Source organism: Meriones unguiculatus, chromosome 3 (genome assembly GCF_030254825.1).
Source record: "Meriones unguiculatus strain TT.TT164.6M chromosome 3, Bangor_MerUng_6.1, whole genome shotgun sequence".
Taxonomy (NCBI): domain Eukaryota; kingdom Metazoa; phylum Chordata; class Mammalia; order Rodentia; family Muridae; genus Meriones; species Meriones unguiculatus.
Window position 1 is genome coordinate 31311011 of NC_083351.1, and position 27761 is coordinate 31338771.

The 27761-nt window shown below is 51.2% G+C and overlaps 1 protein-coding gene across 15 annotated transcripts in view; it reads left to right on the forward strand.

The window, feature by feature from the left end:
• The window catches only part of St3gal3 (ST3 beta-galactoside alpha-2,3-sialyltransferase 3), a 194163-nt gene that overhangs the window by 153897 nt on the left and 12505 nt on the right, over positions 1 to 27761 (forward strand). For 9 of the 15 annotated variants that reach the window (XM_060379725.1, XM_060379727.1, XM_060379721.1 and 6 more), the window contains 5 exons: positions 11411 to 11505; positions 14986 to 15049; positions 16059 to 16154; positions 16419 to 16605; positions 17494 to 17529. In XM_060379725.1, the coding sequence (XP_060235708.1) occupies positions 11411 to 11505; positions 14986 to 15049; positions 16059 to 16154; positions 16419 to 16605; positions 17494 to 17529 (478 nt within the window). The remainder of the gene's footprint in view (positions 1 to 11410; positions 11506 to 14985; positions 15050 to 16058; positions 16155 to 16418; positions 16606 to 17493; positions 17530 to 27761) is intronic. The other 6 variants (XM_021644546.2, XM_021644547.2, XM_021644548.2 and 3 more) reach the window with 1 other exon arrangement.

Sequence of the window (27761 nt, forward strand, 5' to 3'; positions counted from 1 at the left end):
CTGAAATCTAGCCCTTTGAAACAGGGGACCAAACTGTTCATGAGGGGCTCTAGCTCATTCCATAAAGGGTTTGCCTCATAAGCATGATGGCCTGAGTTAAGTCCCCAGAATTCACATTAAGAAGCCAAGTGTGAGCTGGGCACGATGGCATACACCTTTAATCCCAGCACTTGGGGGCAGGGGGGAGGGGGGAGGGGAGCGGCAGAGACAGTTGGATCTCTGTGAGTTCGCGGGCCAGCCTGGTCTACACAGAGAAATCCTGTCTCAAAAAAAGAAAAGAAAAGAAAAAGTCAGAGCCAAGACAAGGTGTCTAGGGAGGGACTAGAGCTAGGAAGGAGCTAGATTGCAAACATACACCAGACTGGGGAGTGCTGAAACTCTGCCTTCCAGGGAGCAGCCGCCGCTGCTGGAATCCCACAGCGGACTCATCCAAGCCAAGAGGACATGTGTCCATCTAGGTGACTAAGCCCAGTCGCTAGACTTCCTGGCCCACTTCAGCCTGCACCTTGTTTCTGCTTTATCCTGGGCATCCTCCGATGAGTGCTTTGTCCACATAGCCGCAAGATGGCTCTAGCACTGCTAAGCCAGCTTTTTTGCCAAAAGGGCCAGACAGCAGCTATATTTGGCTTTGGCAAACTTAGGCTGTATTTGGTCTAGATAGTCTCTGCCACAACTGTTTGGCTCCATGGTTGGAGCGTGAAAGCAGCCACAGACTGTTGTAGAAATGAATGGCATGGCCGTGTTCCAATAAAACTTTGTTTATGGGAACAGACAGCTGGCCGAGAGGCTATAGTTTGTCCAACTTCTCTTCTAGGCTTTTGGGATCTTCAGAGAGATAAATAAACCTCTTACCTCCCCTGGCATCTAAATGCATCATCCTTTTTAAGAATAATTTTTAGCTTGTTTTATTTTATGTGTATGAGTGTTTTCGACTGCACGTATATTATGTGTGTGCCTCATGTCCTTAGAGGTCCAAAGAGGCATCTGATCCCCTGGAACCTGGTTGTAAGTTGCTATGTAGATACTGAGACCAAACCAAGGCCCTTGGTAAGAGCAACAAGTGTTCTTAACTGCTGAGCCATCTCTCCAGCCTTCTACTCTTTTTAAATTATATTTATGTATTTGATGTGCATGTGTGTATCTGTGCATGTGTGCATGTGTGCATGCGTGTATGTGTATGCGCATATGCTCAAGCAGGGCCATCTGGGATGAAAAGCAGAATGTCATCACAACAAAAAGGGGCTAAAATGTAAACATCCCCTTCAAAGCACCAGTAAGAGAGAACCTGAACTGAGCACCCAAAGTTTCCAGTACTGTACAGCTTGAAACATACTGACACCGCCTGGGGGCAGTGGAGGGGTCAGGCCAGCCCTGCAGCTCTGACAAATGCCTGCCCAGCCTGTCCCTTGTACTGTGTTGGCACCTCCACATTACTGCTCCCAGTCAGAAAGCACTTGCTCACTCCCTCCTTCCGTTTGCACTACTCTACCGACCTGGGTGGAACCAGAGGGCAGATTTCCTGGGAGCTGGACTCAGGCTGATCTCCTCCCTGGGTAGACACTGCCTCAGTCTGCCCAGCCTCACCTTGAAGGAATGGTTGCTATGGTTTCCTTCCCTCAGGGCATTTGTCTACAGTACCTGGCTGCTCAACCGCCCTCCCCAGCATTCTCTGCCAGGCTCATGACTGCTTGTCACTCAAAGCCCAGCCCAGTTTAGTCATCATCTCCTTTCAAGAAATCTTTCCTGCGTGCCCAATTTGGTCTATAACCTTTGTGTCCAAAATGCATGCCAAAATATAGGCTCTGGAGATGTATTGCCCTGTGACTGTTTCCTTGTCTCTGCCTTTAGCTTCTGTGCTAAGGACCAGGACTAATGTACCTTTATGCTCTCAGCTACCCCTGGGCCTACAACCTAGGATCAAGGAGCAGAGATGCATTCTGCAGCCAGCTAGTCCTGACTAAGCTGTGGAGAAAGGAGCTTCGTGTGGAGTCATACTTGGGGTTGGCACCTACCATCTATCTCTTTCTTTACCTCAGAGCTTCCTAAGAGCGTATGTCCCCCCCCCATCCAAAAGATTTAGCATCCATTCTCCTCAGACACTTGCTTTCCCGTGGGGGAGGGCAGCAAGGCCTAAGCATGGCAAGGGATTTAGAAAGCATTTGTCTTCCTCGTTTAGACATATCCCAGCATCTCACTGTGTAAGGTTCTTTATGGTGGAGTTGCAGTGATTAAATCCTAAACAAGACCAGGTAGGCCTTAGAAATCTTGGGTCCCTTCTGTTTTGTGTACCCACCCTTCTGACTGTAGGTCCTCAAAAGGGGGCTCTGTGGGGTCTGGCTTTTTCCCTGCTGGATGAATCTCATTTTCATGCTAGGGTTAGGACAAAGCCTACACCCGAGTCTAATGGACAATGCACTGTGATCGCTGGTCCAAGCCCTCGCTGCAAGGTTCTGCCTTCTTGTGCTTTCTGTGCTTTGCAGTTTATCTCCAGAAGTGGCTAAAAGGCAAGCCACCCAACAGGCACACACACAGAGCTGAAGCTGGCCGGAGTGCTGAGCCAGCAAGCCCACATGCAAAGGAACCTTTTCTGTGTGGATAGAAGGGGCTGGGGAGTGGCAGGAAGTACGAGCCATAAGCCTAAGTTGGTGTCCACGTATAACCCATCACTCATTATGATAGTAGGACTCAGTCTTGGGGCTGGAAAAATGGCTCAGGGGTTGAGAGCACTGGCTGCTCTTCCAGAAGACCAGGGTTTGATTTTCAGCACCACATGGCAGCTCACAGCTATCTGTAATTCCAGTTCTAGGGGACTCAGAACCCTCCCACAGACATGCATTCAGGCAAAACACCAATGCACATAAAATAAAAATAAATAATTAAAAAAAAACCTGGGACTCAGTCAAATTTTCTGTTGACCTCTAGGCATGGGCTAGAGGTCAAAGAGCCTTAGAAAGTGTTCCAGATTGGGCTGGTTAGATGGCTCAGCAGAATAAAGCTGCTTGCTGCCAATCCTGACTACCTGAGTTCTAATCCCAGGAGCCATTATAGTGGAACAAAATAACTGACTCGTATACGTTCTCTGTTCTCCAGAAATGGGCTGTGATATGGGTGCACACGCACACACACACGCACACAGAGACATATATATGCTGAATAACATACTTTTATTGAAGAGTTTTAGGCAGAGGCCAGGTCCAGGTTGTCCACTTTTCTCACTGCACCTCAGGCCCACTGCTGAGCTGGAAACTCCCTTAAGGAGACTCCCATGTTATCATTCCTGGCCGTCAGGCCGACCTTGATACCTCATCATAGTCCTATCCCAAAGTGAACGCTGGACAGCAAGGCATCCTCCTGGGTCCTGGCTTGCCATAAAGAGACATTCAGGTCAAACTAACCTTCAGTTAGCTCCCTTCTAGGGCCCCAAGTCCCCCCTCTCGGATCTAAGGGAAAATAACAGGCAGGCCCCTGAACAACTTCCGACTCCTCCTTCTGTTGCACCTTCTCACGCACTCACACACCCTTCTGGAACCCGATCCTGAGGCTCCCTCCGAGTGCTGGGGCTCTGGCAGGGCTGGCGGGCTGGGACCTGTCTGTTAGAGCCTGCCCCACCCTGCCCTGTTACCCACTAGGCCAGGGCAAACAGGCCAGGCACCGCACACTGCTGATGCCCCGGCCAGTCATTCCTCAGTCACACACCCTCCTCCCCGCCCCCGCACCTGAAAGGCCACCACCGCCTTTCTGTTCAGGACCCCCACTGGCACACTGCCCCTGGCTGCTGTTCCAGGTGTTGTATGAGATTTTCTACCACAGGCCACCCCCAGAGTTGACAGCACACACACACACCACCCTCATCATCACCCGCCCCCACACTTCCTGTTGTTTGCACCCCCTGGCTCGCTTCCGAGGCCTCCCCGGCCCCGAGCCACCTCACAGGTGCCCAATCAAAGTGCCATCGAGAAGAGGGCAAGCCTACCTGGGGGAACCCAGGGAAGGTTTTCTAGAGGAAACACCGTTTAAGTTTAAAAAGAACAGAAACAGAAAACTCCAGGTCAATAGAGAGGCAAGCTCTGGGGGCTTGAGGAGGGCCATGTGTGGAAAGCAGAGAGAGGGCGCAGGTAAATGCTTGAGGACCAGTGTGTTCAGGGAGCCACAGGGGTGACCCGGAGAGCAGTGGTCTCAGGGCTCAAGTACAGATGGCGTGAGGTTGAAAGATGAATGGGGACAGAATTCTCTCTGTTCTTTCTGAAAGTGGTAGGGATAAGATGTCTGTAGCTAAAAGGACGCGGTCAGGACAGTCTGTTCAGGGCCCGGCGCGATGGCGCAGTGGGTGAAGGTGGCTGCTGTCAAGCCCCGAGGATCTGAGTTCAATCCCCAGGACCCGCATGGTAGAAGGAGAGAACTGGATCCCACAGTTGTTCTCTGACCGACACACGGCGCATGCGTGCACACAAAATATATTAAAAAACGTTATTTTAAAATGCATTTTTATGTGTATGGGTGTTGTCTCGTGCGTCTGTGTCTGGTGCCCACTGAGCCCGGAAGAGGGTGTGGGTTCTTCTGGGGCTGCAGATAGTTGTGAGCTAAGATCCAAACCTGGCAAGAGCGGCCAGTGCTTTCAACCACCGAGCCATCTCTCCAGCCCACAAACGTAATTTAAAAACACTTTTTAGAAACCATTTTTAAAAAAGGAAGAAAGGTCGACTGATGTTTCTCTCATGTGGAGATCTGTGAAGCAGGGACGGAGTCCGCAGCACGATGGCAGCACCACCTTGGGTGGCAGAGGGGTCAGATAAGGAAGCAGGTGAAGAGACTGATGGAGTCCCGGAAGCCAGGAGCTGATGGAGCTCCCATCTGACGGTCTTTTCCATCTGCAGGGAGACAGATTCTGCCCAGGGAAGCCGGGGAAGTCAGAGAGCTTGTGGAGCACGTTTGGAAAAAGGACTGAGCAAAGCCGAGGAGCAAATCTATGAAGTGGTGGTGGCGTCTTCCCAGTGTGTATGTGTGTATGCGCGCTCATCTGTGTGTAGGTGCGTGTGCTCATGTATGTGTTGATTATGTGCATGTCTGTTCATCTATGTGTAGATGCATGTGCTCATCTGTATGTAGATTATATGTGTGTGTGTTCATCAATATGCTTTATGTGCAAATGTATGTGTTCATGTGTATGTGCTCATCCTGGGTGTGTGTGTGTGTGTGTGTGTGTGTGTGTGTGTGTGTGTGTGTTCATCTGGGTATTCTGCTAAAAGGGGGAAAGTTATGGATGAAATTCCTTGCTGGTCCCATACCATAACAGAAGGTATAAAGGTGTGAGATTAATCTCTGGTTAGGTTTTGCCTCACAAGTGGGACCAGAAAGACAAAGGGAGCAGGGGAGAGGCAGTGCCCCTGACCAGAGAGGCGCTGAAGACACAGATATGGGCTCTAGCCAAGAAGGCAATAGACTAGAAGTGTGTATGGAAACCAAGAGGCCCAGGAGTGACAACACAGAAGACAAGAGAAAACGGAACCTTAGGAGGGTGAGTGCTGATCCGAGTGTTGCAGATCGGTGTTTCAGAGTGAGAAAGATCCCGGCCTGCCGCTGAGAAACAGAGGCCTTGGTGGAGCAGAGGCGAGGGTGGCCAGAACTGAGTCTCTCGAAGCCTCCAGGACACTGGTGTTCCTGAAAATGATGAGCAGAAACGGGTCTGCATGCAAGGTGACGAAGATGCTGCGTCTTCAGTGCGTGTGTAGCTGGTTTTTGGTCAGCCTGGCAGAGTAGATTTAGGTGGTGCTGGTGGTGGCGGGAAATGGACGTGTGGTTCGCTGTGATGACGGTAACTCCCAGCATCTGCCTCCTCTCCTGGGAGCCCTAAGGGAAGAAGAGGCCAACAGTGTAGGTGTGCCACATCCTGCTGCACACCCCGAAACTCCGACCCTCCAACCAGGAAGGCCTGTGCAGGGCTAAGGAAAGAAGGTTGCAGGCTAATGCAAGCTGAAACGAGGGACCAGTGTGGACTGTCCTTGAATTTGTACAGCTGAAGTCAGTGGTACAGAAAGGGGAAACCAGGACACACATGCACACTCGTGCACACGCACACGGCAACTAAGGGTCAAGGGCCACAGCATAGTCCTAAGGAAGACAGATCTTCTGATAGACGTAGAAATAGATTAAATAGGTCCAGTCTTTACACCAGCCAACATGGATCACATTTAAATGTGAGAAAGACGGAGCTGGAGATGGCTCCGTGGTTAAGAGCACCAGCTGCTCCTCCAGAGGACCCAGGTTCAAATCCCAACATCCACACGGCAGCTCACAACCACCTGTAACTACAGTCCCAGGGGACCCAACACCATCTTCTGGCCTCTGTGGGCAGCAGGCATGTATGTGGTGCATAGACATACATGCTGACCCTCACACATAAAGTAATAAACTTATTTTTAAAACCCTGAAATAAATAATAAGTAAAATGACAGCGAGATGTCATCTCTTTGCTACCAGGCTGGCGGACCTAAAGTTTAACACTGTCCTCTCTCACTACAGCAGCTGGGGAGTGGAACTTTACATATTGCTGGTGGGTGTCACAAGATGTCACAGTCCCTGTGGAGGACAGTGTGGCCATACGGAGCACAGACACGTTTTCTGTTTGGTTCAGTCCGCACACTCCTGAGATGTCCTTTTTGGCAAACAGAAAAAGATAGATGGGCCAGGTGTGCTGGCAAAAGCCTGGAATCTCAGCACCCAGGAGTCTAAAGCATGAGGGTCATGGGCTGGGGGCTAGCCCGGGCGATGTCTCCAAAAGATAGAGAGAGAAAAAAAAATATGAAGCCCTTGCTGGCCGTTGTTGTTGGAACCGTTTTGTAAAGGTATAAACAAAGGGGCTGACTGTATTGTACAGGATGCCTGACTGTCGGCGTATGAGGATACCAGGGTATGTGGCCTGTGTTCTAAATCAGTAGTCCAAGCGTACAGTGTGTTACTCTGGGAATGGAATGGCTTATATCTGTAATTCCAACATCTAGGAAGCTGAGGCAGGAGCCTTCAAGTTGGCAGAAGGAGGAAGAGAAGGGGAAGAGGGTGAAGAGAAAGAGGAGGAGGAGGAGAAGGAACCGTGTGGGAATAGCGGTGATGAAAAGAGATGGGCACAGGTGAAGGCGGGCCTTCTCTGCATGTGTTACTTTGTGGATCTAATTTGGGAACTGTATAGAGCTTTGCGACATCAAAGGACAAAACTCGACTCAGGTGAGAGGAAAGCCATCCCTGTAAAGCAAAATGAGACAAAACGTAACCCGGGGTTACTCGAGAATTCAGCTCAGATGAATTATTTCAGGTGGCAAAAGCAAAGCCATTGTCTACACTTGTGCTATATAAGGCACCTAGGACAGAAGAGAAACGCAAAAGAAGATGACATTGGTTTTAGTAAAGACAGAGTGAGTAGGGCCAGAGAGATGGCTCGGTAGGTAAAGGTTAAATTTTTTTTCTTTTTTTTTAGATTTAGTGTGAGTAATGATGCTGGTACTATTCTGAAAATGTCGGGGGTGTGTGTGTGTGTGTGTGTGTGCGCGCACGTGCTTGCGTGCACAAATGTGTGGGTGGCAAGTATGTCTGTGTGTTTCCTGTATGTACATGTTAAGCTGAAACAACTAAATGTGTTGATGTTAGTAGAAAGGAGCCCAACTTAACAGCAAAGAGAAATGGGCTGGAGAGACGGCTCTTTGGTTGAGAACCCACAGTGCTCTTATGGGCAACTTGATTTCAGCTTCCAGCGCCTACACTGAGTGGCTTATAATCACCTGTAACTCCAGGTCCAGGGACCCAGCACTTCTGGCCTCCACAAGGACCTCTACTCACACACACATGCCCACACAGAGACACACAAGCACACATATAATTAACAATAAAAATAAACAGTTTTTAAGAAAAAAGAGCCAGGGGCTGGAGAGATGGCTCAGTGGTTAAGGGCACTGACTGCTCTTCCAGAGGTCCTGAGTTCAATTCCCAGCAACCACATTTGGCCAACAACCATCTGTAATTGACTCTGATTCCCCCTTCTGGTGTGCATGAAACAGAGTGTTCATATACATAAATAAATCATAAAAAAAAAAAAGAAAGGAAAAAAAGAGCCAGGCTGGGTGTGGTGACACATGCTTTTAATAATTCCAGCACTTGAGAGGCAGAGGCAAATGGATCTCTGTGAGTTTGAGTCCATCCTGGTCTACAGAACAAGTTCCAGGACAGGCAGGGCCACACTGAGAAACCCTGCCTGGAAAACTAAAAATAAAAAGAGTGTATACACTCCGAGGGTAGGGAGGAGGGAGGAGGACTGTTTGTAAAGGGGTGCACCTACCAGCCTCAAGAAACGCTAGAGGAGGCAGGCTCGTTCTTTGAAGGGATATAAAAAGAGGCTACAGAGTGAGCCTGAAACACGAGGGCCTAATAAAAGAACGAGGTGGAGAGGCAAGGGTTTGAAAGCATCATAAATGCAGGAAAGAAGCTGGTTACACGCTCAAAACGGATGGTTTTTATGAGGTCTTATCTGGCCCATTTAATGAATTTTTCCAGTCTGTCCTGTGAACCTTCTTTGACTCTTATTAATTTGGCAACTCTCACTTTTCTTGGTCACATTTTCACTTGTCCCTTCTTTTCCTTTTCACTTTAGGGACCTGAAATGGGTCACATTACCAACAGCTTCCAGGTTTTGTAGTTGGGTCCAGACTCTGTGAATTAAGAGAAAGGCAGTCTACAAAGCGGTTTACGAAATCATATATATTCACGAGGGATCATCAGTGTTGATATGTGCCAAAAGGGGTAACTGTGTCGAGGCGTAGGCTGTGGTACCTGTGTGCTTGCCTGCACGTTTCCCAAAATTAACACATACTGCAGGTCACACACACACATGAAAAGCTATTTTAAAATCGGGGCATTTTAGAGGCTGAGGAGATGGTTCAGTTGGCAAAGCATTTATGCAAGCCTGAGGACCTGACTTTGTGTCCCCCCGGCACACACACAAAAAGCTGAAACAGCGTGCCTGTCATCCCAGAACCAGGAAGGCAGACAGGTGGATCCCTAGGGCTTACTGGCTAGCCAATATAGCTCCAGATTCATAGACTCCGCCTCAGATAGATAGATAGATAGATAGATAGATAGATAGATAGATAGATAGATAGATAGATAGATAGGGTGGAGAATGATGAGGGAAGACCATTGTTAACTTCCGCCTCCACACATGTCTGTGTACCACAGAGAGAGAGAGACAGAGCTACTCCTCTGTTATTAGACCTACACTCACAGCAAAGTAAAAGCAAACGTAGACCACCTAGGAAGAAAGTTCGTGTTTTTAAAACTAAACTAAGGTGCTGCTGGGTGTGATGGCACACGCCTTTAATCCCAGTGTTTAGGAAGTAGAGGATCTCAGGGAGATCAAGACCAGTCAGGGCTACGAAGTGGGAACCCGTCTCAAAAAGAAAAAAAAAGTGTTTATTTTTATTTATATGTGTGTACATCATGTGTGTGTGGGTGCCTGCGAAGGCTAAACGAGGGCCTGGGTACCCCGGAGCTGGAGTCAAAGGTGGCTGTGAGCCACCTGGTGAGTGCTGAGAACTGAACTCGGATCCTCCGGAAAAGCTGCAAGCTCTCTTAACCACTAACCTCCAGCCCCCAACATGCAGGGTTCTTAAGAGTAGGAATTATTATAATAAACTCTAATAGTCTGGGGTACAAAAAAGGGAGAAGGGAAAAAAAAATCCATCTACATCACTCAGCCAGATCTGAGATTTTATTAGCATAAGGCATCCCGCACTTACGGCGAAGCTGCTAAAATCCCATCCGAGCCTGACTCAGGAACATTACAAAATGTCTGTAAGGTCAATCCTGAGACAGAACGGCCAGCTCTTGGAGCATCCAGAGACCTTGTCCCCATTTGCTGCTGCTCGTAAGCCTTGGCCACGATCCTTGCCTCCAGTAAAGTCTCAAATATGCTAGCAATTTGTTTGGATTTTTGTATGTGAGAAATTGAGTTTGTACACAAAGGGAAGCGGCCACTGCTGGGACCCACAAGTCTGAAGGGGAGTGTTAGACACGGACTGCAACTGTGGCCATCTCCGTGACAAGTGATAGGGGAGGGAGCCGAACTGTGCTTCCTTCCCATTCCTTTCCAGTTTGTGTCAGAGTCTCTCATGATCTTGGGCCTCTGGGTGATTGTTTAGCTTATTCCTTTTGGGGTGGTGGGATAATGGATTTAGTGACGATTGAGGTGAGAAATGGATGCTTAAGGTTATAGTGTGTGAGGTGAGAATGTTCTAGCTTCTTGGCAGGGGTGGGGTGCCGGGGGCGCTTTCCTGGAGTCTCTTGCTATGCAGTGGGCTTACAGGAGCTGAGTCAGAGGCAAAGGTGCATAGTCACCGGAGCCTAGGCGTGGACATTGTCACTGTCACCGAGGCCGAGGCCTCCCCACGGTGGAGTTCTCAGCACAGTCAGTGTGATGGCCACCTCCAAGGCCACCAGCCCGTGAAAGCCCAACCAGGATGTCTCCCAAGCATCTCCAAAGAGCTTGAGTCCTCCCACATCATTGCCCCCTGTCCCTCACTTCCCCTTACATTTCCAAGTCTCATGCCCGACCTGCCCAGGAAGAGGAATATTCTGCCATCCTCCTCTCTGCTCAGTGTCTGTTCTCCCTCCTTCCCTTTCTCCTTCCCCCCTCCCCCTTTCTTCTTCCCTACCCCTCTCTCCCCTCCCTTCTGTCTTTCTCCTTTCCTTTCCATTTTTCCTGTGGGCCCAAGTGAATGTCCTTAGACTCTGTGAGTCACTTCCCCACCTCCACAGAAACTTAGGGTGCACCAACAAGTACACCTCAGTTCTGGGTGCTCTGACCTCTCCTCTCAGCCCTGCACCCTAGTCACAGAACTCTGCTTTTTCATTTTCTTCTCTAGCAAAATCCTCCCTCTGGTACTCTTCCCACTTTGCTGTGTCATCATGAATTTGCCTTCCTCCTCATCCTGGGTGGTCTGACTCCCAGAATCCTCTCCTGCATCCTGTCTCCCAGTACTGGCTGGATTTTTGGATGCTTTTGTGCTCCGCTGGCACCGTTTTATCCCCGTGTTCCCAGATTGGAGGAACATAGTAGGCAGCAGGGAGCGGAGATGGGTGCCTGGATAACCTTCCTGAGAGCTTGCAACTCTGAGACATTAATCCTTGCTGAGTAGATCTTGTCTCCCCACTCCCACAGCCAAATAAAGACCGACCAGGCCTGCCTTCTCAGATTCAAGTTCTACTCAATAAAATCAGCAACTGCCCAGCTGACAGGCTGGGAGGGAGTCAGGGGGTGGGGGGAGAAGTTGTACAAGAACGTGGAAGGTGGCTCACAGACCCGTCGTCAAGGCAATGGACCAAAGAGCCACCCGGCACTGTAGCGTATTGCGCTGTTGCTCTGTTCCAGGTTCTCCAAGCCAGCACCCATGTTCCTGGATGACTCCTTTCGCAAGTGGGCTAGGATCCGGGAGTTTGTGCCACCTTTTGGGATCAAAGGTCAAGGTATGCTTGGAACACTTTAAACAGTAAGCACCCCATTTCCCCATCCTAACTCCCTGTGATTCAAGACAGTTCTTCGTCTTTGGAAATTCCGCACTGGGGGTGCTGGTGAGATGATTCATTGGGCACAGGTGTTTGCTGCTAAGTCTGATGACCTAAATCCAATGTCTGGAACCCAGAGGGTGGAAGGGAGAATCAACTATAATAAATTGACCTTTGGCTCCATGGTACACATGTATAAGTAGGTGTGCACATGTGTTTGTGTATGTAGAAGGAGAGGTGGGGGAGGGAGGAAGAGGGAGGAACTCATTGGGATGCGTACCCCAATCACAGAGGCAGAGGCAGGAAGATCTCCGAGTTCAGGGCCAGCCTGGTCTACAGAGCAAATTACAGGCCAGCCAGAGTTACATAATGAGACCCTGTCTCAAAAAAAAAAAAAAGCCAAAAACAAACAAACAAACAAACAAACAAAACGGTCCCTTGCTGGTGGAGGAGCAGGTACTCAGAGTGGGACCAGACTCCAGTGCCATAAGATCAGAGAAGAGGTGTACTAGAGATATTGCCATAGTGCTGCAGCTCCATGGAAAAGCTCCTGGAAGCCACAGGCAGGCGGGCGGGCAGCATCAGCACCACACACGCCGGACTCCTGTAATCCCCACCCAGTGTCTCTCATCCTTTGCCTTCCCTCTAATTGTGTTTTTCTGCCCCAAGCTAACCTTTCTCTGTCTAGCCTCCCTCCCTCCCCCTTCACCTTAGGGACACCTTCCAGAGTGCGGGCCTCCAGTGGGTTAGTTTAAGCCATATGAAGAATTCCTTCTTCAGTGATTGGATCTGGGCAGACTACTCCTTCCTCCTCAATCCTCACTCAGGACTATGTAGCTCCAAAGGCCAGGGAAGACCATTTGAGACCCCAGCCAGTCAGAAGAGAGCAGCTGCTCCTCACATGTGCTCTTCTGTAGGAAGAGGTCCCCATCTGCGTCCTTGTCCTAGGTCGGTTAATAGTGATGAGCTCTTCCTTAGGTAAATTCGGAGGTGACAAGGGAGGGGAATGAGAGGTCTTCCCCGCTTTGAGGTGAATCCAGAGGCACCTAGTGTAGACCCTTGTTAAAGGTTCCTTCCTCAGCCCCTCTCATCCAGCTTATGGGGAGCCTGCGCTGGCTGCATCCTCCTGTTCTCACAGGCAGCCTGCAGCCTCAGCAGTGTCTGCTTGCCTGCCGTGTCAGGTCAACTGTTAAGTGCCTCTGTGGAACAGAAAGGCTACTTCCCATCATTCACATGACCTCTTGCTGTACCTGAAACTGTGTGTGTGAGAGAGAAAGAAAGAGGGAGGGAGGGAGGGAGACAGAGAGAGTCTCACCATGTAGCCCTAACTGGCCAGGAACTTAGAGAAATCCACCTGCCTCTGCCTCCTGAGTGCTGGCACGAAAAGCATGTGTGCTGCCTTGCTCAGCTGAGGGGCCAAGGTGTAGCCAGGCTGTCTAGGCGCAACCCCCAGGACAACAAAACCAAAGAAAACAAAAAGACAAAAAGTTCTACGTAGCTTTTTATTTTGGAGGCCTCCTCTCTACATGAAATGTCTCAGACATTAAAAAATGTAAAACTAAGGTAATGAATGGCTGATGACGCAGCTCAGCTGTGTTTGCCAGGCCTACGTAAAGCTTAGAGTTTGACCCCAGGTCCTCATAAAACCTGGTGTGGCAGCACATGCCTGAAAGCCTTGCACTTGGGAGAGGGAGGCAGAAGGATCAGAAGTTCAAGGTCACTTCCAGCTACAAGTTAAGGTTGAGGCTGGATTCGTGAGACCTTGTCTCAAAACTAATAAAACAGTAAAATAATAAAATGGACACAGTGTCGCTGTCTTCCTGATTTATAAAATAAGGCATGATGGAGCTGGAGAGATTGCTCAGTGGTTAAGAGCACTGACTGTTCCTGCAGAGGGCCCGGGTTCAATGCTCAGCATCCTGCTAGTGGCTTGTAGCCGTCTGTAACTCCAGACGAGGAGATCCGTGCCTTCTTCTGGCCTCCATGGGCAGCAGACATACAGCTGATGTGTAGACATGCATGAGGACAGAACACACAACACACACACATGTTTAAAAAGAAAAGCAATAAGCTGTGAGCTACAGGGAGTTTGTGGTTGCCCTGTACCTACTGTCCCCTCCCAACACTATTGTCCTTGTTTTGATATTGACATTTCATGTTTCTTTGCCTTGACTTTTATTTTTGCTATGTATTTACATATCCATTAAACGTAAATCAATTACTTATGGGGCATGGCGATGAACACTTTAATGCCAGCACTCGGGAGGCAGAGGCAGGCAGATCTCCTTGAGTTTCAGGTCAGCCAGGGTTTTAAACCTTGTGTTGGAAGCGTGTGTGTGTGTGTGTGTGTGTGCTGATTTTATTAGGTTTTTAAACTTAACATGTATCATTATATGTGTATACACATGTGTATACATACGTGTGTATACATTTTTAAATTGTTATTTTGCATAAATAGTTTACCTTTATCTGTATTGGTAATATAGCTAGTAACTGATGGGGCTCTGGCTGTTTTTTTTTTTTTGTTGTTGTTGTTGTTGTTGTTGTCATGATTGTTTTACTGCCATGTAGTATAGGTCATGGTCCACATGTGATTTTCCTTTGGTGTACGATTCAGCTGCTTCTAGCATTTTGCAATTTGAAACAGTCCTGTGGTGAAGATCCTCGTGCAAGTCCCCTCATGTGAGCCTCTCAGCGCTGTGCCCTTGGGAGACAGCCGCAGGGCTCTGTCTGCATGCACCGCGTTCTTATTTTATCACGAAGATCCTTTCCATCGTGGTAGTGCCAAGCTGCTTATCTGTAGAGCAGTGGTTCTCAACCTTCCTAATGCTGCAACCCTTTAAAACAGTTCCTCGTGTTGTGGTGACCTGGAACCAGAATATTTCTTGCTGCTGCTTCCTAACTGTCATTTTGCGACTGTTACAAATCATAATGTGAATATCTGATATGCAGGATATCTGATATGTGACTCCCGAAGGGGTCATGACCCACAGGTTGAGAACTGCTGCTGTAGATCTATATGTACACTGGGTCTTCCCAACAACTCGGCAAAGTGGGGATTGCCCTCATCGCCTCAGAGGCAAGGAAATAGGCGCACAAAGGAAGAGACCGGTTTGTGGCCGGTCACAGGGTCTTCCGTAACAGAAGCAGACTCTGATGGAGCCTGTCGCTTCTTCAGGAGATTGTGGGAGGAAGCTGTATGCTGGGGTTAGAGTCTGGCTCCCAGCATAGACGGGTCTACCTCCTACCCTACCTCCGCCTCCCTGGCTCAAAGGCAGAGAGGAAGCTGTGGCCCGGCCCAGCCTTGTGTCTGCAGCGCCCTCTACCCACTCCCCACCTCCACTCTATCGCCGGACCTGGGCCTGCTAGTAAGATCACCAGCAAACGTGTTCCGGGAACGTACGTGACCTGCTAACAGTAACATTCCTCCTCTGTCCACAGATAATCTGATCAAAGCCATCTTGTCAGTCACCAAAGAATACCGCCTGACCCCTGCCTTGGACAGGTGAGCCCAGCCTTCTCCCTGCCCAGAGGTACTGTGGCCCAGCTGCTCTTCCTGGACTTGGACAGCTTCTCTGCCATACCTCCCATGCACGCACGCACGCACGCACGCACTGTGCGTGCACACGCTGTGCGCAGAGTATGTAGGTAGGACCGTATGTACCCCTGCCGAGTAATACACTTTGCAAGGCTTCTCGGCCCTCAGACTTCAGTGGTTTGGGCGTAAGAACTGAAGATGATGGTGGGGGCTGGTGCTGATAGAGGCAGCTCACAGAAACAGCTTAAAGCTGAGGTAGTGACAGCTCTGAAGGCAGCAGATGCTGGAGTGGAGGGAAAGCCTCAGGGCAGGCGGTCCTGTCCGTGGCTACAGCAGCCTAGAGGCTTGAGTTAAAAATAAATGCAGCTAGTCCGCGATAGTGGAGCACTTGGGAGACAGAGGCAGGCAGATCTCTGAGTTCGGGGCCAGCCTGGTTTACAGAGTGAGTTCCAGGGCAGCCAGGGCTATGTTGGGGATGAGGGGGAGGACAGAAGCGCAGTCCTGAGGCACTTAGGTTCATTTCCTGCCCTTGCTTTTGTGACAGAGCCTCAGGCTTCCCTCACTGTCCTCTGCCATCTCAGGCTCTTGTGTTTCTCTTTTATTTACTTGGATTTATTTATTTGGATTTTATGTACATTGCTGTTTGCCTGCATGCATGTCTGTGTGAGGGTGTCAGATCCCCTACAGACAGTTGTGAGCTGCCACGTGGGTGCTGGGAATTGAACCCAGGTCCTCTGGAAGAGCAGCCAGTGCTCTTAACCATTGAGCCATCTCTCCAGCCCCTTTGTTTTCCTTCGAAGTGTCACACGCTAGCTGCTGGCCATGTCAGCGTCTCAGGGTCCAGCTTCCTGAGACGCGGCTCCAGATTTCTTCCAGAAGTGCTGCATGGACTGAGTTACAGTCGAGGCCAGGGCAAGGAGACAAAGGGAAAGCAGGCTGGGGTCCCCCTTCACAGGCCTCTGCTCTCTCCCCTCAGCCTCCACTGCCGCCGCTGCATCATCGTAGGCAATGGAGGGGTCCTTGCCAACAAGTCTCTGGGGTCGAGAATTGACGACTATGACATTGTGGTCAGGTGAGCCCCCTTAAGTGACACCTTGGGCACACGCGTGCATGTCGAGGCCCAATCCCGAGCCCTGTGCGTCGAGAACTGTCTGACCGGCTGGTCACCCAGCCTGGCGAGTGAACAGAGGCCTCGAGGATGCGGCTGGGTTGGCAGGTTTTAAATGGAGCGAGGAGGTGGCCTGGATTCCCACTCTGCCTCTGGGGTGCTTGGGATTCAGGGCGCCTCCCCAGACACAGGCCCGAGGCCAGCCCTGACTGCACCGGCTCGTTGTAGACTGAACTCAGCACCTGTGAAGGGCTTTGAAAGGGACGTGGGCAGCAAGACCACCCTCCGCATCACCTATCCCGAGGGCGCCATGCAGCGGCCTGAGCAGTACGAGCGAGACTCTCTCTTTGTCCTCGCCGGCTTCAAGTGGCAGGACTTCAAGTGGCTGAAGTACATCGTCTACAAGGAGAGAGTGGTGAGCTCCCTGCCACAAGCACCTTCTCCTGCCCCCGCCCCCGTCTCCCTCCCCGCCCCCGGCATTCTAGGCAGTCCCTCCCACTGGACCCCACAAAGAACAAATAGGAAACTTCAGAACAATCCAAAGCCGAAAGACAGCAGACCCAGCACAGAGGCCGATGGCCAGGGGCCTGACGGGCTCCTAGACAGAAAGGCTCCTGGAGCTGAAATGCCTGCTCTTTGCTGCCTCCCTTCAGCTATCCCTGGACGGGTGCTTTCTCAGCCTTTGTGTCTCGGCTCTCAAGGAATCCCTTTGACCAGCCGCAGTGCCCAGCTTTCACAGCGTCCCGCCCCTGCCTGTAGCCGCCTTGTGGCTCAACTTTCCTTCCATGAAGCCTTTCTGGCTGTCTCATCTCCTTCTCAACAAGGAAAGCCTTCTGGGGCCATTCTACAGGGAGGGACAGCTCCCAAACTCATGAATCCAGACCATTCCCTACCTTGTAGTTTAACTGACTGCTAGCCTGTAGGTTGGTCTCCAGCCTGCCATCATGCTGGAGCTGGCCAGGAGATGTGGTAGAGTAGGGTCAGTTTGCCCATTAATAGATAACCCACTGAGGGCCCTCCTGAGACCTCTGCTTCCCAGTTCTGGGCCTGCAGGGACACCTGCCAACTTGTCTGTCTGTCTCCCACCCCAGACCCTCGTCTCCTCCCCTCCAGCTGTCCTCAGACACCCAGGGGAGGGGCATGCAGAGCTCAGGCCATCCATTTCCCAGTGCCCAGGCCTCTTCCTGCAGACTGATGACAGATTGCCCTCTGCCTTCAGTAAAGAGCTAGTTGTTCTTTTAGAGGATGAGAACAGCATAGCCTGCCCGTGAGGATCTCAGTGCAATCTGGTTTGACTCCACAGCCCTTTCCAAGCAAGGCCAAGTGCAGGCAGTGTCAGGTAGGTAGCAGGCAAGAGAAGAGACAGAAGTCAGGTCCAGCAGCTCAGGTAGGTGGGATGGGGGGGAAGGGAGCCCATCTCAGAACTAGGCGGAGTAGGGCAGCTGGCTGTGTTGGGTGCAGCCCAGACCTCCAAAGGGATGGGAAGGAAAGGGGGGAAAAAGCAAGTGGTTGGACTGCCTTCAGCCAGCTCCAGCTTCAAGCAGGCCTCTTGTCTGCCAACCTAGGGAGGGAGTGGGACTGAGGGACCATCCCTCTTTTCAGAATCTCCCCAGCCTTTCTGTTTGCCTTAAGCTAACAGGCAAGCACTGTAGAGGAATAAATGGGAGTGAATTGGATCTGCCTTGGTGAACCCTTCTCATAAATTCTCTCTGCTCATCAGCCCACATGCCCCTGACGCACAGACACCTGTCAAAGCCCCATTCTCAGGAGAGCCAGAGGGTAGGGCCCTGATCTCATTGGATCATTCCCCTACCCCCGTGGCACCCAGTCACTACAGATGCTTGAGGATTGGCTCAAACACCAGTGCCTGCTTCCTGAGGGGCAGTCTGGGAAAAGTGGGGGCCAGTCCAAATTCCGTGGGGACAGCAGACCAGAGATGCACAGCAGCCAGTTGCATATGGTCATCTCTGCCTCCAAGAACACCAAGGCCGTTGGAGTCAGAGCCCTTCCTGACTCAGCTGCAGCTATCCGAGTCAGCTGCAGTGGGGGAAACAGACAGCAGGCACCTGCTGCTCCGGGGAAGGCAGAGATGCTCGACACCGGGCCAGGCAGCCTGGCCCTGGCAGCCAGTGGGTCAGCATCTTGACACAGTGGGTGAGGCAGTGTGAGGTATGCTCAGGCCATCACTCAACCCTGTCCTGGCCACACGTGGACAGCCTGTGTGGGGTTAACACCTTCCTGAGTGTGGTGGGGAGAGGGCAAGTGGCAAGCAGTCCCTCTGAAGTCCTGTGGGGTTTCCGTGGCACTGCAGTCAAGGATGGCTTTGGACTTCTGAGTGAGCCACCAAGTAATGCCAGTAATATTCATGCCTAAGTGTCTTAGTCAGTGTTCTGTTTGCGGCGAAGAGACACCATGACCACGGCAACTCTTACAAAGGACAGCGTTTATTTGGGTCTTGCTTACAGTTTCAGAGATTTAGTCCATTATCCTCACGGTGGGAAGCATGGCAGCACGCAGGCAGACGTGGTGCTGGAGACGTGGCTGGGAGTTGTTCATCCAGATCCACAGGCAGCCGGAAGAGAGAGAACCACTGGGCCTGCCTCAAAGCCCATGAGCCAATGACATACTTCCTCCAGCAAGGCCACACCCCTTAATCCTTTCAAATAGTTCCACTCCCTGGCGACCAAGCGTTCAAATCTAAGCCTATGGAGGCTATTTCTATTCGAACCACCACACCAGGTGAAACCCCAGAGTCCTGGTTCTCGAGTGCTCCTCCCCCAAGCCAGAGACTGGTGCTCTCCTGGGCCATCTCCAGACTGCACGTCCCTTCTCAGGTGGGGTAGATGTTAAGCCAGGCGGCCCTCCCCAGCCCTCCCTGTGTTTGAGGTTCAGCCACAGGCCTGGCTCATGAGGTGGTATTTCTAGCTACTGAGCCTCTGGCGGCTGGCAAGCTCAATGCCTGTCTAGGGCCTCACCTGCAGAATTCTGGCAGGAGATGGTTCTGCTTCCAGGGACAGCGGTGGCTGGGCAGGGCTGGAATAGGCATGAGATACCCGGACACTTGCTCCTGCAGCTACGTTGCCTACGGCTTGCACTTTTCTGCTACCCAGGAGCCCCTGAGCACTGGGAACAGGGAAGAATAGCTAACGGCTCTGCCCTTCCCCCATGTGTAATCACTTGGTTTTCTAACACACTGGACAGCGGCACCATAGCTCCAAATAGGTTGCAAGACCTTTTACCTCCCTGGTCCCAGGAACCTTGGTCAAGCTCCCAGCAGGCTGTGCGTCCAGCAAAGCACTGGTGGCTACTGAGTAGGAATGCCGGGCTAAGAGGGAGGGTGGAGCCCGGGAGAGGGAAAGGGGAGGGGAGCTCTTCTGAGGGTCAGACCGCCCCCTCCCAGGTGCAGCCAGGCACCTGTTTGCCAGGCATTGGTGTGGAACAAGCTCTGAGCCAGCCCCTAGGACTTGAAAGACAAACTCAGTTCTATCCCAGACCAGACGTCGCTCAAAGACTAATGGGAGACCCAGTCCCCAAACTGGAATTACTGTGCAGATTAGGAGGGGCCATGATGAGGAGCCCTCTAAGCAAGCTGGGGCAGAGAAGGCCTTTCAGGAAGGTCGCTGCCAAGCTGGAAGGGGAAGGGAGAGCTAGGAGGATGTCAGGTATTTCAAACAAAATGAACCACATCCATGGAGACCCCAGGAGGCCACGCTCCATTCACACCCTAGGAATGCATGGACATTGTATACAGCCATTGTTATAACAGAGCCTGAGTCCCTGATGCCATGGCCTATCATCACCCTGGCCCTGGGATGAAGACTGGGGAAGCCAGGGCATGTGAAAGACAGAGCATCTCATCTGGTCACCCAGGCTGCCTCCTGTGTTCCTCCCACCCTCCCCAGATATACCCCAGGATGCCAGGTGGCCCAGGGCTGCAGAGCCCCCGTGGGGCCTCCCCCTTCTTCTCCGTCATCTTCCCACTGACAGTAGGAAGCTGACATCTCCTAAGCAGCCTCCTGTCTGGACTAGGCCAGTGTGGCTGTGGCCCTTGGAAAGTCACCACAGGCTTGGACTTAGAGTGCTGTGTTCTTTCCCCAGGGAGGGAGGAAGGACAGGATCTCAGAGGTCAGCCAGGGTCCCATAGTCATGCTCAAGAGGTGTCCTGTTTTGGGACTTAGTTTTTGGATTTGTTTGTTTGTTTGTTTGTTTGTTGGGATGTTTTTTTTTTATTTCTCAGATAGGCTGGCCTGGAACTCACTATGTTCAGGCTTGCCTTGAACTCAGGCCAGTTCCCCCAAGTGTTGGCATTATAGGTGTGAGTCACCATGCTCAGCTGATGTTTTTAAGAACTGAGGTGAAATAGAGATAAAACCCAGCACAAACATTGCCGTAAGTTGTCAGCCGCAGGCAGTTCCTGGTGTTTGACACCATAGCCCTGGCTGGGCCGGAACTGTTGGCAGTCCTCTTGCCACAAGCTCCAGAGTGCCGAGACTCTGGCTACGCTGACATTCTTAGTAGTTATTTTCTTTTTTTACTGGTGGTTGCCGTTAACAGAACCCTACTGCACTGGGAAGCAAAGCATCTTTCTGTCTAAGCTGTGGGGTCTGGCCTAGATGGTGACCCAAAAAGAGGGGTCAGAGGCCAGGTCCAGAGAAAGAGCAGCCCCTGTAGAACAACGGCAAAGCTAGCCTAGTAGTCTGGGAACTCAACAGGGCAGACAGGACCATCAGGTCCCCAAACACGAGGCCTTACTGGACAGGGCCCAATTTGGTGATTGGATGTCATCTGTACTTGAGCCTCTTCCCTGTTCTGACCTGAGAGGGCTTTGCTCAGGGAAGCTGGCTGGAGTGCTGCCTTTCCTCTGGGAGACACCAGAGCAGGGCTTACACGTGCCAGCTGGAGAACAATGGTCACAGACCCGTCGCCGTGCCTCTGCCAGTGTTTCCTGTGAGGCCATCACCAGTGGCCGTACTGTTTGCTCCCTGCAGGAGTCGGATGGCCTTCCTTCTCCCTCCCAGTGCTGTGGCCATCGCTTTCTCCACTGCAGGTTCAAATGCTCAGGAGCCAGACTGGTCATCGCTGCCTTCTGCTCTTTATCATCACGTCCGTCTGTGCCCTGTTGCGCACTCTGCCTTATGATATGTTTGACTCCCTTTCTCTTCCTGCTCCTCCAATTTCTCTTTCTTGCTTTTTTCACTCTCTCCCCTTTCCTGTCGTCATCATCATCATCATCATCATGATCATCATCATCGTCACTGTCATTTAAGCTCTTCTGTTCTCCACTTTCCTTGAATCCCTTAATTCAGTTCTCATAATAATCCTGTTAGACAGGTTCCTCGAAACCAAGGCCCAGAGATGAAGTACTTGCTTGAGGTAACACAGCTAGTTAAGTAGTTAAGAGCTGTGTATAAAATCCATATCTCACTGCCCCAGGAATCCCTGTGAGGAGTCCGACCGCATTCCTTCCTGCCTGGAGTCCTCTATGTCACCTAGTTCCTGCCACGGCCTGGGAGAACCCTGTTTACTTAGTTCTTGCCCATAACGGGCCCCAGTGCGTGCCTGCCTGCAGCTGTCAGATGGCTGACGAGGCGGGTGCTGCTAGTGCTGGTAAGTGGCAGAGCTGCACTGTGAACCAAAGCTGTGTCATCCTGACTGTTCCCCAGCCTCCTTGTCTACTCACCAGTCCATTCGTTCAAATTCAGACCAATCCCCAGCATCATGGCAAAGCTCTGGCAGCAGCATCAACCCCCTTACTTGACACCCCCGACACACCTATTCTCTGCATCCAGCCGGCCCAGTACCAGAGGCTGCATGTCACCGTAGAGAGACAGAAACTCTGCCAGCATCCTGTCCCTAGCTGTCAGTCCTCTCAGTGCGCTCTCTCTCTCTCTCTCTCTCTCTCTCTCTCTCTCTCTCTCTCTCGCTGTCTTCAGTTTTTCTGGACCTGTATGTGAGCATGCAGAGTAAAGGCCATCCGTGAACTTCCCGGCTTCCAGTCTACACACATGTAGTAGTTACTTTTCTGTCGCTGTGATAAAACATCATGACAAAGACACTTAGAGAAGGAGGGGCTTATCGGGGCTTCTGGTTCCAGAGGGCTGTGAGTCCATCGTGGCAGGAAATCGTGGCACTAGACAGTAGTTATGGCAGCGGGGACAGCTGAGAACTCATTTCCACAGCCACAAGCAGGAAGCAGAGATGTTTTGAGGACACACCTCCAATCCAGCAAGGCCACACCCCCTAAGCCTACCCAACAGTTCCACCAACTGGAGACCAAGTACTCAAACATATGAGCTCATGGGGGACATCCTCATTCAAACCACCACATTGAAACCCACATCTGCATCCGTTCTGCTCTTCCCCTGGCCTTCTTGATCAGGTTCCATTTTCTTCCTGAGCCAGGAGGCCCTCTCCCCTCCTTTTCTGAGGCAGTCTTCTCTCCTCTGTCCCCTTCTTGCCTCCATTGCCGAGCCTCTTCTCACATCCGTCTATTCGTTCGGGTCCTTCTCCCCTTAAGAATAAGCCTGGGAGCTGGCAGTGTGGCTCAGTGGGTAAAGGCAACTGCCACCACACCTGCTGACCTGAGGTTGCAACCTGAAACCACATGATGAGAGGAGAGGAAACCGCCTTCTACAAGGTGTCCTCTGATCCCCTGACACATGCTGTGGCGAGGCTGTAACCTGTGATGTTACCATGGGTTTACCATGCAGTCCATGATTTTACCTGCCATCTCATGACGGGCACACACACATAACACATAGAATACACAAATAAACATAGTAAAATACTTTAAGCCCTTCTATTGTCTTACTCATCCTCTTAACCTTCTTCTGTCTCAGGTAGCTGGAAGAGTCAACCCCCTTTTGCTACACAGCCCTCTGGCCAGGCATCCAAATCCACCCCTCTACTGGAGTGACTTTCTGCTTCTAAATCCAGAGGACTCGCCCTCTGCCCTCACATTGAAGGAGCGAGTGCGCCCAGAGCATTTCTTGGACCTTGGCAGTGTGAGAGTCCAAGGACAGGTCTCTGTTTTCACAAGCCTTGATTCCTTGCGTACTCTTCGCCCTGTGTCTTCAGCCATCCATTATCCGGAGCCGTAATCAGCCCTTCTACAAACGGCTCCCGTCTAGCGATTTCAGCAGCTTCCCAGGTCTCTGCTTCTGGTTAGGTCTCCTCCGGTGGGCTCACCACGTGTGCCCTCAGAGCCATGCTGGTGCACCCCCGTGGCTGGCTTGTCCTCTTGCTGAATGGTGTGAGGTCTCATACCGACAGCTCAGTGTCACCTGGAATCTGGTCCTGTGGTGGAGGTCCCATCTTAGAACTTCTGAATGAGGAACTTGGAGGTGGACAGCAGCTCGTTCTAATGAGTTACCCAGTTGTAAACTCAAGCGAAAGAACCACTGGCCTGCGGGATCGAATTCAAACCCTGACATCCTCAGGGTTTGAGGTTTGAGGTAGCTTTGCCAGCTTCTCACACCCAACACACTTACTCTGTTGTGGTAACCATAAATGTCCATTCTGTTTCTGTCAGTGCATTCTGATTCTGCAGTCAGCCTGGACCATCCAGGGCTGTTAGAACTCCTCCCATGAGCCCCCGGAGGCAGGAACCATCTTACCGGTTGCAAGCCCAGGCCCCTTCATCAGTGTTTGAGCAGAGAATGCACAACATGGAAACTGAGGCTGGTGGCTTCCGAGGAGTTGGGATTTTAACCAGAATGTGGGGCTCTGAGCCTGGATCTTTCTGCTCTGCGAAGCTGCCTCTTGCCTTTGCTGCCCCGGAAGTGATTCTTTTGGGTTCTGGTCCCTTGTATCCTCTTCATCTCTTGCTTCTCCCGAGGATCCTCTTTACCAGTTCCAAGCAGATTCCTTGATAAAAGAAATGAAAACTAAACAGTCCCTGGCTCCCTGCCTGAGTTGTCAGTGTCCCACAGCCATCCCAAACTGACTCTTCTCTTTGTTCTCAGCTTTTCCCAAATATAGCTTTCGAAAAGGTTGTTGGACCCTCTCTTCATAGCGTACATCAACATAAGTCCCAAGTGAACTAAAAAGCAAAATATAAGAATACAACTAAAGGATATAAGTATATATAGAGATAGAGATAGATATAAAGTCTCACTGTGTTGCCCAGGCTGGCCCAGAACTACGTAGCCCAGGCTGGGCTTCACCTTTCAGCAATCTTCCCAGCCTAGCCTCCCAGATTCAGGGAGTGCAGGTGTGAGACCCCAAGACTAGCTGGAAATTTTGAAGATAACAGGCGCCAAACTCTTTTTTTTCAAACTTTAAATATTGTTTTACATTTATTTCTTTATTGGGTGGGGGTCATGTGCCACAGCTCTCAGGTGACAGAGGGCAACTTCCAAGAACGAGTCTTCTCTGTGCCGCGTGGGTGCAGGAGATCAAACTCCAGCTGTAGGTTCAGTTGGCGAAACTCAGGTCGTCTGGCTTGGCAGCAAGCATCTTCACCTGCTGAGCCATCTTTCTGCCCCACCCCCAGCCCTTTGTTTGGAACCCAGGCACTAACTTTGCTGTCCTGACTCAGAGACATTCACCTGCCTCTGCCTCTCTGGTGCCAGGATTAAGGGAAAGCGCCCCCACACCCAGTCCTCCTAAACCTGAGCCGCCGCCTCCTCCTCTTCCTCCTCCTCCTCCTCCTCCTCTTCCTTCTTTTTTTGTTTTTTTTCCCCCCTAGCCTGAGCTGTTAGGAGACAATCTCCCCGTGCTTGGATTACAAGTGTGAGCTGCTATGCTTGGCAGGAAGGGACAAACTTTCAAGGCACAGAAGTGCTAGAAGAAACTTGGCAGTATCCATTTCATTTAAATCAAACAAAAAAATATTATTCCAAACATTATGAAAAGTGTGTTTAGAAAACATGATAGACAAAGGTTTATTATTCTGGGGGCTCTCAGGGAAGCCTTCAGAGCCCAGCAGATAAAGAGGAGGGGTTCGAAGATTGCAGAGGAGGGAACTACAGCAGAAATGCATGTGGCCTGCCCCGGCAGTCAGAGACATACATGTACAGGCAGCAGGGTGCCGTTTGTCACCCATCACGTGACCAAAAAACAGTACACTGAGAGTCTGACACAGTACACTGGCAAGAGTGCAGATGCAGGATTCTCAGGTTAGACCAGTCAGGGATGGGCTCTGGGAAGGAAGTGGCATCCAGTGCCAAGGACTGTGTCCCAGAGGAAGGAAAAACGTGCATGCAAGATTTTTATCATGGTGGTATTTATAGTAGCCAAATCCAAATGTGACCCAAGGGATTAGTTACACAAATTCTGGTCATCACTGCTGGATGGGGCACATAGCCAGCCCACAGTGGGTATGGACATCTGGACCCGCCATCACGGTCACTCTCCTGTTCTCTGCATGAGAGGAAGGCCGGTGGACAAATAGCCAGAGTCAGTATTAGGTTCTGAAACTGTTGTCTCAGTTGGGGTTTTGCTGCTGTGAAGAGACACCATGACCACAGCAACTCTTCATAAAGGAAAGCGTTTCACCGGAGCTGGCTCACAGCTTCAGAGGTTCAGTCCGTTATCACCATGGCAGGAAACATGGTGGCGTGCAGGCAGACATGGTGCTGGAGGAGCTGAGAGTTCTACATCTGCATCAGCAGGCAAAAGGAAGAGGCTGTAAACCACTAGGTCTGGCTTGAGCTTCTGAGACCTCCAAGCCCACCCCCAGGGACACACGTCCTCTGACAAGTCCACACCTAATAGTGCCACTCCCTGTGGGTCCCTGTGGGTCATTTTCTTTCAAACCACCACAACTGTCCTCTTCCTCTGCCACAGCCACCTGTCTCACACCCGTGGCACTTAAGTGGGACGGTGGACACGCCAACCCTTGACACTCCAGTTGCCTTCTGAGAAGTGAGAGTAAAGTAAAAGCCCAGGAAAAACCGTCTGCCCCCTGGAGAGAATGCCCAGCCTCAGGGCCAAGAGTAGCTGAGTCAGGGGCAAGCAACTGGGCCTGGCAAATGGAACAGACGTGACCCCGGTGGAAAAGTTCCAACAGAAAACATTAATTCAACTGGTATGATGTCAGGAAGGTGCTTTTCTTAGAGTGGGTAAAGGAGTGTGTGTCCTCATCATACTCTGGCCACATCCAGAGAGATGGAGTGAAGAAAACTATAGAAGACCGAGGGCAGAGTGGCCACCTCAGGCTCACCTACCCTTTTGAGTCCGTGGCCGTGTCCTGGAGACCTTCATGCCTCCTTCCTAACAGGGTCAATGCCCCTTCCATCCTGAGTGCAGAATGTTACTCTGAGCCCACCTTCCAACCCCAGGAAGGCTGTTTGCAGGGACTGGGAGCAGAGTTCGGATATACAGAGTAAGGAGGCCACAAACAGGAGCAGGCCTTACAATGTGGGAGGGGCCTGGGCAGGAGGAAGACGTTGGTCCCTGTAGGTCTCAGGTCCGAATTCCAAATTCCAGCTCTGCCCTCCATGGCATTTTTTAAAGGGAAGGTAGACTGAATTCTCTGTAACAGCTTGATAGACTGATGTATATAACTTGTTAATGCCTAGAGTCTGGATTTTATTCTCTCATTTATTGTTGCAATGCTGGCGATCAAGCCCAGACCCTTGGTCATAGTGGGCAAGTGCTTTACCACCTAGCTAGCCCCCCTCTGGCAAAGCGGGAAGTGCTCTTCACCACTGGCAGGCTCTCTGGTCCCTGGACCTATCATCATAACGACTTACAATGACAGAAGCTAACAGAAGCTGACTTTGAGCCAAATATTTTATATGCATGGCTTCTAACTGTCATAACAACAAACCACCGTAAGGCTGGGACTGGTACTCTTATCCTGTAGTCGAAGAAGAGACGTAGAAAGGCTAGTGAACTGCCTCAGGGCCTAGAGGGAGCAGCTGGGAGTTTGGGTTGAATCTTAGACACACACACTCTTGACAGCAGCCATCCTGGAGGGCGGTGGGAGCCACTGAGGCTTTTAAACTCGAGAAGGTGAGGACCAGACCTAAGCAGGGAAATGCAGTGATCTGAAGGACATCCAGATGGTGGCTGATGCAACGACCCCAGGAGCTCAGGTGACCCAACCTGAGGCGGTGGCAGTGGGCAGCGTTGGGAGTAAATGTATTTGCTCCATCTGCCACTGCAGAAAGCCAGGCTGTCACTGTCACCAGACCCCTCTGAAGAAATCCTCCACAGGGACCAAGAAATATCATGGTAGCAGGACCCTGGCAGGGAGACACTTCCTTATTTCCTTCCCAGATCTTTTTCCACTTGGTTCTGGCTCTTTGGGGAAGAGCAGCACAGGGTTGCATCAGCAGGGGCCTGGCAGCTCCACACACAGGAGCCAGCCCAGACTTGACGGAGGCAGGGACATTCCTGGAGAAGGGAGTGACAAGGAATGCAGCCCACAGCCGGCCTCCAGGAGAGGTGCGGGAGCACTGACTGGCCCCTGGATTGTATCCCGTGGGTGGGAGAAGTGAGATGTAGGGAGCCATCCTGACAGAGCACCCCGCCGCCTGCCTGCGGGAACCAGCCGTCCCCACTCCCCTGTCTGAATGGGTGCAGGTGTGGACCTGTGCAGGTGTGCATGCGTGCTGGCCTTTC